The sequence below is a fragment of the Epinephelus fuscoguttatus genome, linkage group LG14 (assembly GCF_011397635.1).
Source record: "Epinephelus fuscoguttatus linkage group LG14, E.fuscoguttatus.final_Chr_v1".
Lineage (NCBI taxonomy): Eukaryota > Metazoa > Chordata > Actinopteri > Perciformes > Serranidae > Epinephelus > Epinephelus fuscoguttatus.
In genome coordinates this window covers 12299813-12313522 of record NC_064765.1, presented here as the reverse complement: position 1 = coordinate 12313522, position 13710 = coordinate 12299813, and the positions used below count along the sequence as shown (strand labels likewise).

Sequence of the window (13710 nt, the reverse complement as noted above, 5' to 3'; positions counted from 1 at the left end):
TATTTTTTCATCTCTTTCATCTGAAATGCATGTTTGATGCTTTCATATCTCATTAATAACAACACATTAACTAACATTAGGTTGCAGCCTAACTCCTAAACCTAACCTAGCCAAATATTCTGTTCTTGTTTATTCTATTGATGTATTTATTGTAGTTAAATTTCACACTTACAGCCTCAGCACAGAGACAATATATATATTTTATTTTTGATATTTTAATATCTTAAGCACCAGTGTTAAACAATGAAGCATAATGCACATTCTATTTTTTGTTTTAATTTTCTATTTTATTTTATTTTATTGCTTTATATTTACATACTTCTGATTCTAATAATTCACCTGTTGGGCCACACACTAACGAAAACATCATCTTGAGTTTTAAGTTAATGTTAGTTCGACTGGCAGTGATATGTTGTTACTTGATAACGGTAGAGCTGTTTTTTGAGACACTAGTAAAGCAACATGGTACATAATATAAGCACAGCAGAAACGTCGGTGTTTAAATATGTGTCTTTAAATGGCACATTTACAGCTGAAAATGACAATAAAAATAACAAGTCTGCTGATTTTACATATCCACAATTCAAATCATCAATAGCTAGTTGTTGACACAGATGTGATTCAGTCTGCTTTAATCATTGAGCAGGGCTTAGCAACAGCATTAAAGACAGAGATGGTTGATCTGTTTTGAAATGCAGCCACAGTCAGATTACAGGGCCAATGATGCTTTTGATGTCATGGTAGCGTTACGCATTGTATTACAGCCAATCTGAGCGTCCAGACTGGGTCCAATCTCAAGAAATTCAATTTCAATCAGACTTTGAGATGCTGTTTGAACTTCTGAATTGTGAAAATCTGACTCCAGTCTGTGTATAATGTTGGATACAAGCATATCATATGTGACAGTATTGCAGTCTCTGGGGTGTAAATGAATTACAGGTTCTGTTCAATAATTAATTTGCACATGTGTTTCTAATTCAGGCTGGAGCAAGAGATAGAAGAACTGGAGACAGACGCTCCAGCCAAAAAGGGTGTGGCCAAAGAAAATGGAGGTAAGTTCAGTGCCCATGGCAACATGTGATCACACAGTGATCACACAGGAAACCATGGCAACGCAGTCTGGACACTTGTGTCAGAGAGAGAATGCCAGCCTAATAATGGCCCCCTCATTTGCCCTGATAAATAGTTCCTCTCCGCCGGAGGTAATTAAAACAATATTTCCTTTCTTTCTTTGTCTCTGTGACTTACCCTGACCACCCTCTTTCCTCTCTGCTCTCCCCTAACCCTTCAATGATCCTCTGGTGCACCCTATAGGCGAGAACGGAGTAGTGCAGAACTCCGGTCAGACCCCCAAGAGAGAGGTGACAGGGATTGAGGCCAAGCTGCTGGGTCCCAGTCCTGACCAAGCCAGCGCGGACAACCCCGTCACCCTGGTGTTCATGGGCTACAAAACCGTGGAGGAGGAGCAGGAGAGCCGCACGGCTTTGGGAATGGAAGGGGTGGATGGCAACGTGAAGGCCGAGTTTGTTGTCATTGAGGATGGGGAGGGGAAAGCGGGAGGGGAGGCCGCCACAGAAGAGCAGGCTCCACCCAACGGGAGCATGGCGGAGAAAGAAAAGGCCAACGGAGGCGGGGAGGAAGGGGAGAAGGAGAAGGAGAAGAAACAGACCTGCAAGTGCTGCACGGTCATGTGAGCTATGTGTGTGTGCATATGTGTGTGTGGGCGTGTGTGTGTGGGGGAGTGCACACCTGCACCTGTGCAGGCATGTGTGCCCTTTGCATGTGTCTGTAATTGCAGATGTGTGTAACTTTGTGTCTGTGTGGGAGAGCGTGTGTGTGTGTGTGTGTTTGTGTCGGGACTGGAGAAAAAAGAAAACAAAAAAAACGAAGTACAGTCACACAGCCAATATACCAACAATGAGAGCCAAATACAAGCTCCAGCTACAACAACAAGAACCACAAAGACTCATAAGTACACTTTTCTCTGTATACTTTCTCTGATATGTATTTGACTTTTGATTTCTATTGATATTTTTCTATTTTTCTGTCTTGACATTTATATTGTATTCAGTATGTATATCTTTATTATGGGACTGTGTACTGTAAGTTCATTGTTATTATTGTTGGAAAAAAAGAAAAATGTATTAGCTCTCTGGATTGTACTGCTACCCACTGGGGGGAAATCTGGAAACTTTAAAATCATTTAACAGCAAACTATGAAGGACACAGATACTTAAATATATATATTTCTCTGTGTAGGCCTACCAATTATTTATCAGTCAATTTCATATTGCAATATTGTCTAAGATATTATTTTAAATAGTATTTTAATATATTGATATGAAATTATGTTTTATACAATGTATTTATTGTTTTGGGTTCTCTATATCATCTCCAACCATTAACTGCATGTAAGCTTGTAAGCACTACCAGATTCGCGTTACGATCATTAACAAGTGTCTGTGCTTTCTTAGACTCATATGTGCTCATATCTTTAGTCACCTATCAGTAACAGTTGTTATAAGTGGCAGCGTTAGAGATGTGCATTCAAAAGAAACCTACAGCACGGAGACAAGAGGCCGATTAGAGCAGTGACCATATCGCAAACCGCACTAGCTTCTCATAGATACTATATGTGACGCACGTACATGAAGATCACAGCTTTTTGTGTTTTTTAAATAAGGACGGATACACTTGCTTTACGATCAGTAGAGTCACGACGAAACCATCGCGCGACGATTAGAGGCGCTTCAACGATTTTGTTCTCTCAACAGTAGGAATCAATGTAAATCTTATGAGGTAGCACTGCATGAAGCCTTGCAACTGTTTTGACTGTCTTGTCACTTGTTAGGTCTTAATTATACGCTATCACGTTCACATGAATGTAAAAATCCAGGGGTTAAATTGGGATTAGTTCTACCATAATGAAAAGAGGCGGGCTTGCTCAGCTCAAACAAAAAAAAGAAAAAGAAGAAGCTTTTTTGTCTCTTTATGAACCAAATAAAAGTCTGATGATGCTGTAATTTCACTGTGTGTTGGTCGGCTGCTGGTTTCTGTCCTGCTTGCTCCCAGTTTAACCCCTGACTCTTTTGTCTGTAGACCCGGGCCCAATAGTACTTGAATAGATTTGCAGAAGTAGAAAAAGATTTGGGGCATTTCAATAGACTAATGATACTCTTTGGGAACCTGAACACAACATAAATAATGTGATTGTGTCCAGGTGCCCAAGCTTTAAGTAAGTATTGTATTAGAAATAGGTCATATTCTGTAAGAGTCTACCAGTCTAACCATTTTAAAGGGATAGTTCACCCCAAAACCAAAAATACATATTGTTCATCTTACCTGTAGTGCTATTTATCAGTCTAGATTTTTTCAGTTTGAGTTGCTGAGTGTTAGAGGTATCGGCCGTAGTGACGTCTGCCTTCTCTCAAGTATAACCAAAATAGATGGCACTCGGCTTGTAGTGCTCAAAGTGCCAAAAAATACTTTTGAAAAACTCAGTGGCAATGTCTCTTTCCAGAAATCATGACCCAGTTACTCAAGATAATTCGGATATTGTTGTGAGCAGTTTCATATAGGAACTATTTTCTTTCTACTCAAGTACACCCAACAACTGTGTCATTGCGCAGAAGGAAGTGTGCATCTACTCATGGACGAGAGGTTAGTGACAGCTTGAGATGTAAACATTACCTCTGCATTTTTTTTTACCTCTGTGTGGTGATACGGCTAATGGGTGTAGTTCGAAGAAGCGAACTAGTAGAACTATTTCTGTCTACCAAACTACACATCATATCAACTGAATCACCCTGCAGAAGGAAATGTGCATCTACTGCTAGTTTACCTTGCACCTGTAACAGTGTGCATCTACTAAACGGCGAGAGGCTCTTGCTTGTGACAGCGCAGGATGTTAACATTAATGCGTCCTGCTTGGCTGAACTGTAATGTTGTGAGCTAGCAGTAGATGCATGTTTCCTTCTTTGTGGGGATGCAGTTGACAGGTGTACTTCGGTAGAAAGTAGAAAGATAGTTCCTATGTAAAACTGCTCACAACAAGGTCTGTTGTTTTTTTGGGCCACTTTCAGCACCACTGACAAAGTGCCATCTAGTTCCATTATATTTGAGAGAAGGCAGACATCTCTACAGCGAATATCTCCAACACTCAGCAACTCACATCCAAAAAATGTACGCTGATAAATAGCACTACAGGTAAAAGGAAAAATATAGGTTTTTGGTCTTGGGGTGAACCGTCCCTTTAAACAGTGCAGGTTGTTAGCAAGATAAATCATGCATGTACACTATAGCAACTCAGAGCCCTGAAAGCCTATTGAAATACATTTTGGCCCTAGTTTACTCATTTGTTTGGCAGACAGAGGCCATGACGATCTAGGTGGGTGACGCTCCACCACCAATGCTTCTGCTTCCCCTCCGTGTCTGACATTCACCCACACCATCACCATTGCCACCATGTTTCATCCTCACCAACAAACACACAAAGCCCCACCTTCTATGCTCGGAGACACGCAGTTCAAAAACCTCTGAAGTTGGTGCTAATCCCGAGTCTCGTTTAACCCTCGCCATTCACCAACTACTTTCAACTCTCTCTATCTCACTCTGTCTTACTCAAATTGCTGGTGAGGGGGATTGTGGGAATTTACTGCCTCCTGCATATGCTCGTTGAATAAGAGAGTCTTTCGCAACCTTCAGTGCCAGATGCATTCTCTCATGTCCTGCCTACATTTTACCACCAGAGAAATGATCCCTTCTAACATTCCAAGGGGAGGTCAACAGGCGTGGACAGATGAAATATAGTCTATGCTTTCCATATGTACAGTTCCACTGTAATTGTACAACTTGCAACTTCCTTTCTGATATTGACTCTCATGTTTTTTCTTTCCTATAGCCTCTTTGCAAGGCAGTATATTGTATTTGATGTGTGTATTTTTAAAAAAAGATGACTACATCTGTGTATTGTTGGTGCCTTTGTCAGGTTCAGTTGGTTGGACTTGTCTGTCTGCCGCCATTTTCTAGACCAGGGTTTTTCTTGCTCTGCTCCTGGTCATGACGACCCAATGGAAACACTGCCTTCTACTCTGGAGGGGTATGGTAGAATATTATTCTCATTTTTCACGTGATTAACTATAAATAAATGCAGCTCAGACAATAGGTAATATGTAGACTACTGGTGGTGTCTTGAAAAAACTTTGTATCCTGTAGTAACTTTTTAAAATTGATGATTTTATTGTGACTGACAGATTTTTTTATCCCACACATACAAAAAAAAAATGCATCAAAAGCCAAACGACACCCAAAGTTAAACATTTTATGGGGATACAAACTTTATGCAGGAGACTAACTGACAGTCTATGTATTTATGTACAGTATATGCACATGTGTGCATATCAATATGCACACATACATCCATAAATACATGTAAATTTGTTGAGCTAAAGCTTTGCTTAATCGTGGGTCTCTGGGACAGCAGCAGAAAAAGCAACCTTGTGTTAGACCAATGCCTGTTCATCTATTCTGTGGTCGTCTAAATGTTTAATCTTGAATAAAACTACTGTTTGTTTACGGTATGTCAGATAAGTGTGTATATAATCAAGCGAATGTACACATGCTGTAGGTGGAAGCGCACACACACCAGCCATGGTTAATGATATGTGTGGTTTTGGCATCTCGGCTGATGGAGCCACAGATGGACAGCCTTCTGGGGAGAAGTACACACAATTAGACGCAGATAAACCATCCATTTATTATAGGGTGCAATCAGCCGGTGAAATAAGGCAATTAAACTACCCCTTATTTATGGAGACTGAATATTGTAGAGGAGGAAGTCGTGATCTGAGGAGAGAGATTCAAGATAGGATGGAAACATGACATAGAGTTGTAGAGCGCAGCTTCACCACTCATACTGTGTAGTGAGCATAACTAATATACCATGTCAGTTGGCCGAGGGCCTCTGCAAAGTGCAGTACCCCAAACTTGCCACTAGAGGGCACCTGTCCCCTATTTTGGAACTGAATCCAGTTATACTTTTGTCAAATATACTATGGAATATGGAGACAAAGGCAGAGGGGCATTTAAACAGAACATTCATTAGATGGTTATCAGGTATTCTCTATTCAACAAAACAGATTATTATATTGCTTTATGCTGCAGCAGTTGGGCCTCAGATATATCCTCCTGAGACATGAACTTTTGTTTGGTGTGCATTTTTAATTTCTCCTAGCTATTTGGGATCAGTAGGATCTGATAAGTATAAAAAACTCAACATTGTCAATGATAATTAAGTCCCAATGTCCTCAAACAAGATGATGATAAAGTCCCAATGTCCTCAAACGAGACAATAAGAAAGTCTCAATATCCTCAAACAAGACTATAATAAAAGTCCCAATGTCCTCAACCAGACAATAATAAAGTCTCAATATCCACAAAATAAGACGATAATAAAGTGCCAATGTCCTCAAACCAGACAATAATAAAGTGCCAATGTCCTCAAACCAGACAATAAGAAAGTCTCAATATCCTCAAACCAGACTATAATAAAGTCCCAATGTCCTCAAACAAGACGATAATAAAGTGCCAATGTCCTCAAACCAGACAATAAGAAAGTCTCAATATCCTCAAACCAGACTATAATAAAAGTCCCAATGTCCTCAACCAGACAATAATAAAGTCTCAATATCCACAAAATAAGACGATAATAAAGTGCCAATGTCCTCAAACCAGACAATAATAAAGTGCCAATGTCCTCAAACCAGACAATAAGAAAGTCTCAATATCCTCAAACCAGACTTATAATAAAGTCCCAATGTCCTCAAACAAGACGATAATAAAGTGCCAATGTCCTCAAACCAGACAATAAGAAAGTCTCAATATCCTCAAACCAGACTATAATAAAAGTCCCAATGTCCTCAACCAGACAATAATAAAAGTCCCAATGTCCTCAACCAGACAATAAGAAAGTCTCAATATCCTCAAACCAGACTATAATAAAAGTCCCAATATCCTCAAACCAGACTATAATAAAAGTCCCAATGTCCTCAACCAGACAATAATAAAGTCTCAATATCCACAAAATAAGACGATAATAAAGTGCCAATGTCCTCAAACGAGACAATAAGAAAGTCTCAATATCCTCAAACCAGACTATAATAAAAGTCCCAATGTCCTCAACCAGACAATAATAAAAGTCCCAATGTCCTCAACCAGACAATAAGAAAGTCTCAATATCCACAAAATAAGACGATAATAAAGTCCCAATGTCCTCAAACAAGACTATAATAAAAGTCCCAATATCCTCAAACCAGACTATAATAAAAGTGCCAATGTCCTCAACCAGACAATAATAAAGTCTCAATATCCACAAAATAAGACGATAATAAAGTCCCAATGTCCTCAAACGAGACAATAAGAAAGTCTCAATATCCTCAAACCAGACTATAATAAAAGTCCCAATGTCCTCAACCAGACAATAATAAAGTCTCAATATCCACAAAATAAGACGATAATAAAGTGCCAATGTCCTCAAACCAGACAATAAGAAAGTCTCAATATCCTCAAACAAGACTATAATATAGTCCCAGTGTCCTCAAACGAGACTATAATAAAAGTCCCAATGTCCTCAACCAAGACAATAATAAAGTCCCAATGTCCTCAAACGAGACAATAAGAAAGTCTCAATATCCTCAAACGAGACTATAATAAAAGTCCCAATGTCCTCAAACGAGACAATAAGAAAGTCTCAATATCCTCAAACCAGACTATAATAAAAGTCCCAATGTCCTCAAACGAGACAATAAGAAAGTCTCAATATCCTCAAACCAGACTATAATAAAGTCCCAATGTCCTCAACCAAGACAATAATAAAGTCCCAATGTCCTCAAACGAGACAATAAGAAAGTCTCAATATCCTCAAACGAGACTATAATAAAAGTCCCAATGTCCTCAAACGAGACAATAAGAAAGTCTCAATATCCTCAAACCAGACTATAATAAAGTCCCAATGTCCTCAACCAAGACGATAATAAAGTCCCAATGTCCTCAAACGAGACAATAAGAAAGTCTCAATATCCTCAAACCAGACTATAATAAAAGTCCCAATGTCCTCAACCAGACAATAATAAAGTCTCAATATCCACAAAATAAGACGATAATAAAGTCCCAATGTCCTCAAACAAGACGATAATAAAGTGCCAATGTCCTCAAACGAGACAATAAGAAAGTCTCAATATCCTCAAACAAGACTATAATAAAGTCCCAATGTCCTCAAACGAGACAATAAGAAAGTCTCAATATCCTCAAACAAGACTATAATAAAGTCCCAATGTCCTCAAACGAGACAATAAGAAAGTCTCAATATCCTCAAACAAGACTATAAAAAAGTCCCAATGTCCTCAAACGAGACAATAAGAAAGTCTCAATATCCTCAAACCAGACTATAATATAGTCCCAGTGTCCTCAAACCAGACTATAATAAAGTCCCAATGTCCTCAACCAAGACGATAATAAAGTCCCAATGTCCTCAAATGAGACAATAAGAAAGTCTCAATATCCTCAAACGAGACTATAATAAAAGTCCCAATGTCCTCAACCAAGACAATAAGAAAGTCTCAATATCCACAAAATAAGACGATAAAAAAGTCCCAATGTCCTCAAACAAGACAATAAAGTCCCAGTGTCCTCAAAATTACACAAAAATAAAGTCTCAATGTCCTCAAACAAGACTATAATAAAGTCCCAATGTCCTCAAACAAGATGATAAAAAAGTCCCAATGTCCTCAAACCAGACTATAATAAAAGTCCCAATGTCCTCAACCAAGACAATAAGAAAGTCTCAATATCCACAAAATAAGACGATAAAAAAGTCCCAATGTCCTCAAACAAGACTATAATAAAGTCCCAATGTCCTCAAACAAGATGATAAAAAAGTCCCAATGTCCTCAAACCAGACTATAATAAAAGTCCCAATGTCCTCAAACCAGACAATAAGAAAGTCTCAATATCCACAAAATAAGACAATAAAAAAGTCCCAATGTCCTCAAACAAGACGATAATAAAGTCCCAATGTCCTCAAACCAGACAATAAGAAAGTCTCAATATCCACAAAATAAGACGATAAAAAAGTCCCAATGTCCTCAAACAAGACGATAATAAAGTCCCAGTGTCCTCAAACCAGACTATAATAAAGTCTCAATATCCACGAAATAAGACGATACTAAAATCTCAAAATCCTCGAACAAGACAATAATAAAGTCCCAATGTCCTTAAATGAGACAATAAGAAAGTCTTGATATCTTCAAGCAAGACGATAATAAAGTCCCAATGTCTTCAAATGAGTACTTTCTAAATAAACATTTCAACCATAAAGTTTGCTGCAGACTGACTTGGCAGAGATAGCTGCTATCTTCTTTTTGCATGGATTGGTGTATTGTACTTTTGCTACCACTAGATGGCATGAAACACTGTCCACAAATGAGGACAACAGATCTAAGTTAAGCAGAAGAAAGTAGAAGGTACAGTAAACCCAAACTTTAATTTACTCATATGAGGACACAGGATCTAATTCTCTTGAGCCCATATGAATTCAGTTTGTTGGCATATTCTCTGTGAAGAGACAGATTTTACCCATTAATAGCACTAGCACAAGTTTTCCACATCATGAGACAGAAAATATATTTAGAGCTGTTTTTAGGCCACAAGCCTGATAATGCTTTTCCACACTCTCACAGAAGCACACAGAAGAAAAACATCACTGGCCTGGATTTGACCAGTGGAATTTAAAAAGTCATTGGAAACAAAACAGAGATGGAATTTTTAATTTCAAATCAATTTGAAAGGTAAAAGAGGGATTTCTTGGATATGCAGTCCCAACACAGAAATGATCTCAAACAGCCTCGTGAGGGCAAAGCTAAATCTAATTGCTGCTATGGTAACAGATACCAGTAATTACCTTTCCTCTGTCATTAGTTTGCTAACTGTAAACCTCAGTTATCTCTGCATGAGACGCAGATTAGGATAGGCACACACACATAACTCAAGGAAACAATGAAACTCCCTTTCCTTTCAAATCCAACCACATTCACCCCAAAATAACAATTTTTTCCCCAGTGTGGAAACCAGTGAAATCAATACTTACTGGTGAGTCGACACTGTTTCAGCACCAGCTGTAGTCCGTGGCTCATATTTTCCAGGAACAAATTACTGTGCACACATCTTATTCACACAAGTGTGGCAACTTGACACTTTGTTTGCCACTTTATGTTTCTCTTACTTCTCAACTTTACATTTTTATGCATGGAATTATTCAGTTCTTTCACCTGATTTCGCAAATACAAACCAGTCAGTCCTACAATTGTAAATTAAAGGGTAACTTCTGTATTTTTCAACCTGGACCCCATTCTCTCAGGTTTTTGTGTCTAAGTGACTAATGGGAAAAACAGTTTTTGAAACTGGTCAAGCTGTCAGCAGCCAAAGAGGTTGCAATGTTACCACTTGGGGCAACTGTGCATCAACAATTTATGTCCACTAAAAGTATTTGTTTTGGCCACTGACAGGCTCAGATTGTTATTCTCAGTGTCTGACAACATAATGGAGAGGATCCCTCCCTTGAGAGCCCTTTTGTTTTACCAGAAAGAGCCTGAAAATTGCCAAACCCACCAGACTCCATTTGAATAAACAGTAATTTTATGATTGTAAAACATCCTTCTTCAAAGTCCACAAAAACAAGATAAAACCCATCAATGCCATCTTGGTTCATCTTGTCACTATTCCAACAATCACCAGCTCTGGTTCAGTTGAATAAACCCTTAACTCATCTAGTCAGATATGAAAATATACTGGGTCTATACACGCTAAAATTAATGTTTATTTAAATGGAGTTTGGCGGGTTTGGTGATGCCAATGTCAGAGCTGTTTGGAGTCAAACAAAAAGGGTCTTGTTCTTCAACACAAAGGTCTGTCTCTGTAAGGATCCTTTCCATGAGATTGTTTGATACTTACAATAATAATCTGAGTCTGTCTGTGGCAAAAACAGGCACTTTTAGTGGACATACATTGAAGGTGTCCAATTGCCCCAAGTGATTACATGGCAGCCTGCAGCCCTCTCAGACAATGCCGGATCAGTTTCAAAAATTGTTGTTCCCATTAGTAACTTAGACACAAATGTGTGGGAAAACAGGGTCCAAGTTGAAAAATACATAAGTTACCCTTTAAATTTGTTTCTTGACTGAAGATCTTTTCCACTTCTTCTTTGGCGTAACTGCCTCCTATGTGTACTTTACTTTCATTGTCTCTCTGTTTGCATTTTGAAACTACATATTGCTCCCAGGAACTTTCCCTGAATTGACACGCATGCAGACAAACCACAGTATCAGCACAATTACCATCTCAATTGTCTTGTGCCCCACCAACAACCATTAGCACTGTTCATACACCACATTGAGAGGTGAAAAGTGCAGCACTCATGTGCCCTAGATTTAAATACCCCAAAGCATGTGTAAATTTGAATAGGTCCACAAAGTTTCGGTCACAGTGACAATGTGACTGCATTCGTAATTCTCTCAACACTTGACCAGTGTGGGATGACGGTTAACCCTTTAGGCTATACACACAGCAGAGCTTGACTCTCTTAATCCTGAGTCAATTCCCTCATATTCACAGTGGTACAATGAATTAAACCAAGTACATTTACTCAAATACTGCACAAACAATTCAGAGATTCTTTCCTTATACTATGTCCTTTGTGTTGAACTTCAGCTCTGTTACATTTCAGATTTAATATTTTAATTTGAGCTCCATCACATTTATTCAACAGATGAATGTGCTGGTTACTTTGCAGATCACCAATTAGATACTGTCATACTTAACACCAGTGTTTTGGAGTAAAATAATTACATGTAGTTACATTCCTCATACATTTTTAACAGGGTAACCTGAAACCTATTAGCCTACATTTCAAAAGTAAGCTTCACAACACTGCAAAGCACCCACATGAGCCGTCTGTTTGCACGAGTACTTTCATTTCCGATACTGCAAGTAGACCTACATTTAGACCTAACTTTTTCATACAACATCAAAAAGGACATTTGATTTAAATAACATAGGGGAAATATGGCTGTGAAAACATGATCAAAATAATAAATTCTCAAAATAAATACATATATTTTCAAAAGAGGACACAGAAGGGAAAAGACAACAGTATTGACAATGACGGCATCCCAAAAAGTGAAGTACATTCATTGTCCTCTGACTCAGCGACAGCCTATGTCATGTCAAAAGATGATCTAAGAACTATTTAGAAATAGGTTTTTCGGAAATCTCATGTGACACTAGACATAGCTTGCTTTCATTCCAAAGGGTATTGGCCTATTAGTGTATTTGATCATTTAGGAAAGGACTCCAGATCTTAAGAAATGAGTCCTCGTCATCCCTGAGGACATCACTCACTCTTTCATGAGGTAAGACACTGAAAACCTCCCTGTTCCATTCAGTTACTGTGGGTGGAGTATCATTAATCAATTTCAGCCGGTTGCATTTGCAAGCAAGGAGCAAAAGTTTGTCGGGGAATTTACTGATTTAGGATTTTAAGTGTAGTTCTTACATATATTTGTACTGAAACCTATTAGCCTACATTTCAAAAGTAAGCTTCCCAACACTGGAAAGCACCCACACGAGCCATCTGTTTGCACGAGTACTTTCACTTTTGGTATTGCAAGTAGGCCGACATTTAGACCTACCTGATTCTGTAGTCTGATTTAAGACTTTTGTTAAACTTTTTTTTTAATTATTTTCAGAACACAAGGCTCACAGTGTTACAAAACGGTCAGGTCCCACCCCTGTTTACAGACAACATAAAAAAGGCTAACATACAGAGGTAAAATATGGCTGTGTAATAAGCAAATAAATAGGCTACATGAGAAAAAAGACAACAACAGTATCCTATAAAGTGAAATACATTGTCCTCTGACTCGGCAATAGTGTAGTTTAGGTCAAAAGATGATCTAAGAAGTATTAGGAAAGAAGTATTTGGGGAATCTCATGTGGCACTAGGCACAGTTTGCTTCCACTCTGAAGGGTGTATACCTGTTAACAGTTTGTTTAAGTGTAAATGGTAAATAATTTAAGATGGTAGGATGGTAAATAATTTCCAAATCTTAAGAAAGGAGACCTTGTCATCCTAAAGGACAGCACTTATTCTTTCATGAGGTAAGACACTGAAAACCTCCCTGTACCAGGCTTTTACTGAGGGTGGAGTATTTTTAATCCATTTTAAAGGATGCATTTGTGAGGAAGGAGATAAAGTCTGTCCAGCAATTCACTGATTTAAGATTTAAAGTGTAGTTTTTACTCATATATTTACTTTAAATTGAGTATTTTTACACTGTTGTGCTGCCACTTTTACTCAAGTAAAGGATATTGTTACTGCTCTTTTATCCAGGTACTGTGGAATTATATTAAATGCAAACATTTCCTCATTATTCATAATTGAAAGTGTGTTTATGTTGCTGATGTGTAGGCCTACTGTAACATAAATTATTATGAGAGCCCATATATTTCAGTGCCACTCCACACAGGCCTTGTTCCCTAATCGAGTCTTTAGGAAAACGCTTGAGCCTGACCTTCCCTTCTTTTCTTTAATCAATGTGATGACTCAGAGACGCCTTTTCATCACATACAACTCAAACAAAACTAACCACTTGATATGAT

General features: G+C 38.3%; 1 protein-coding gene across 1 annotated transcript in view; it reads left to right on the top strand.

Annotated features, from left to right (window-relative positions):
• palm1b (paralemmin 1b) overlaps positions 1 to 5262 on the top strand; it is a 43656-nt gene extending 38394 nt beyond the window's left edge. The window contains exons 5-6 of the mRNA XM_049597210.1: positions 982 to 1052; positions 1315 to 5262. Coding sequence (XP_049453167.1) covers positions 982 to 1052; positions 1315 to 1694 — 451 coding nt within the window. The 3' untranslated portion in view covers positions 1695 to 5262. The remainder of the gene's footprint in view (positions 1 to 981; positions 1053 to 1314) is intronic.
• The last annotated feature ends 8448 nt before the right edge of the window (positions 5263 to 13710 follow it).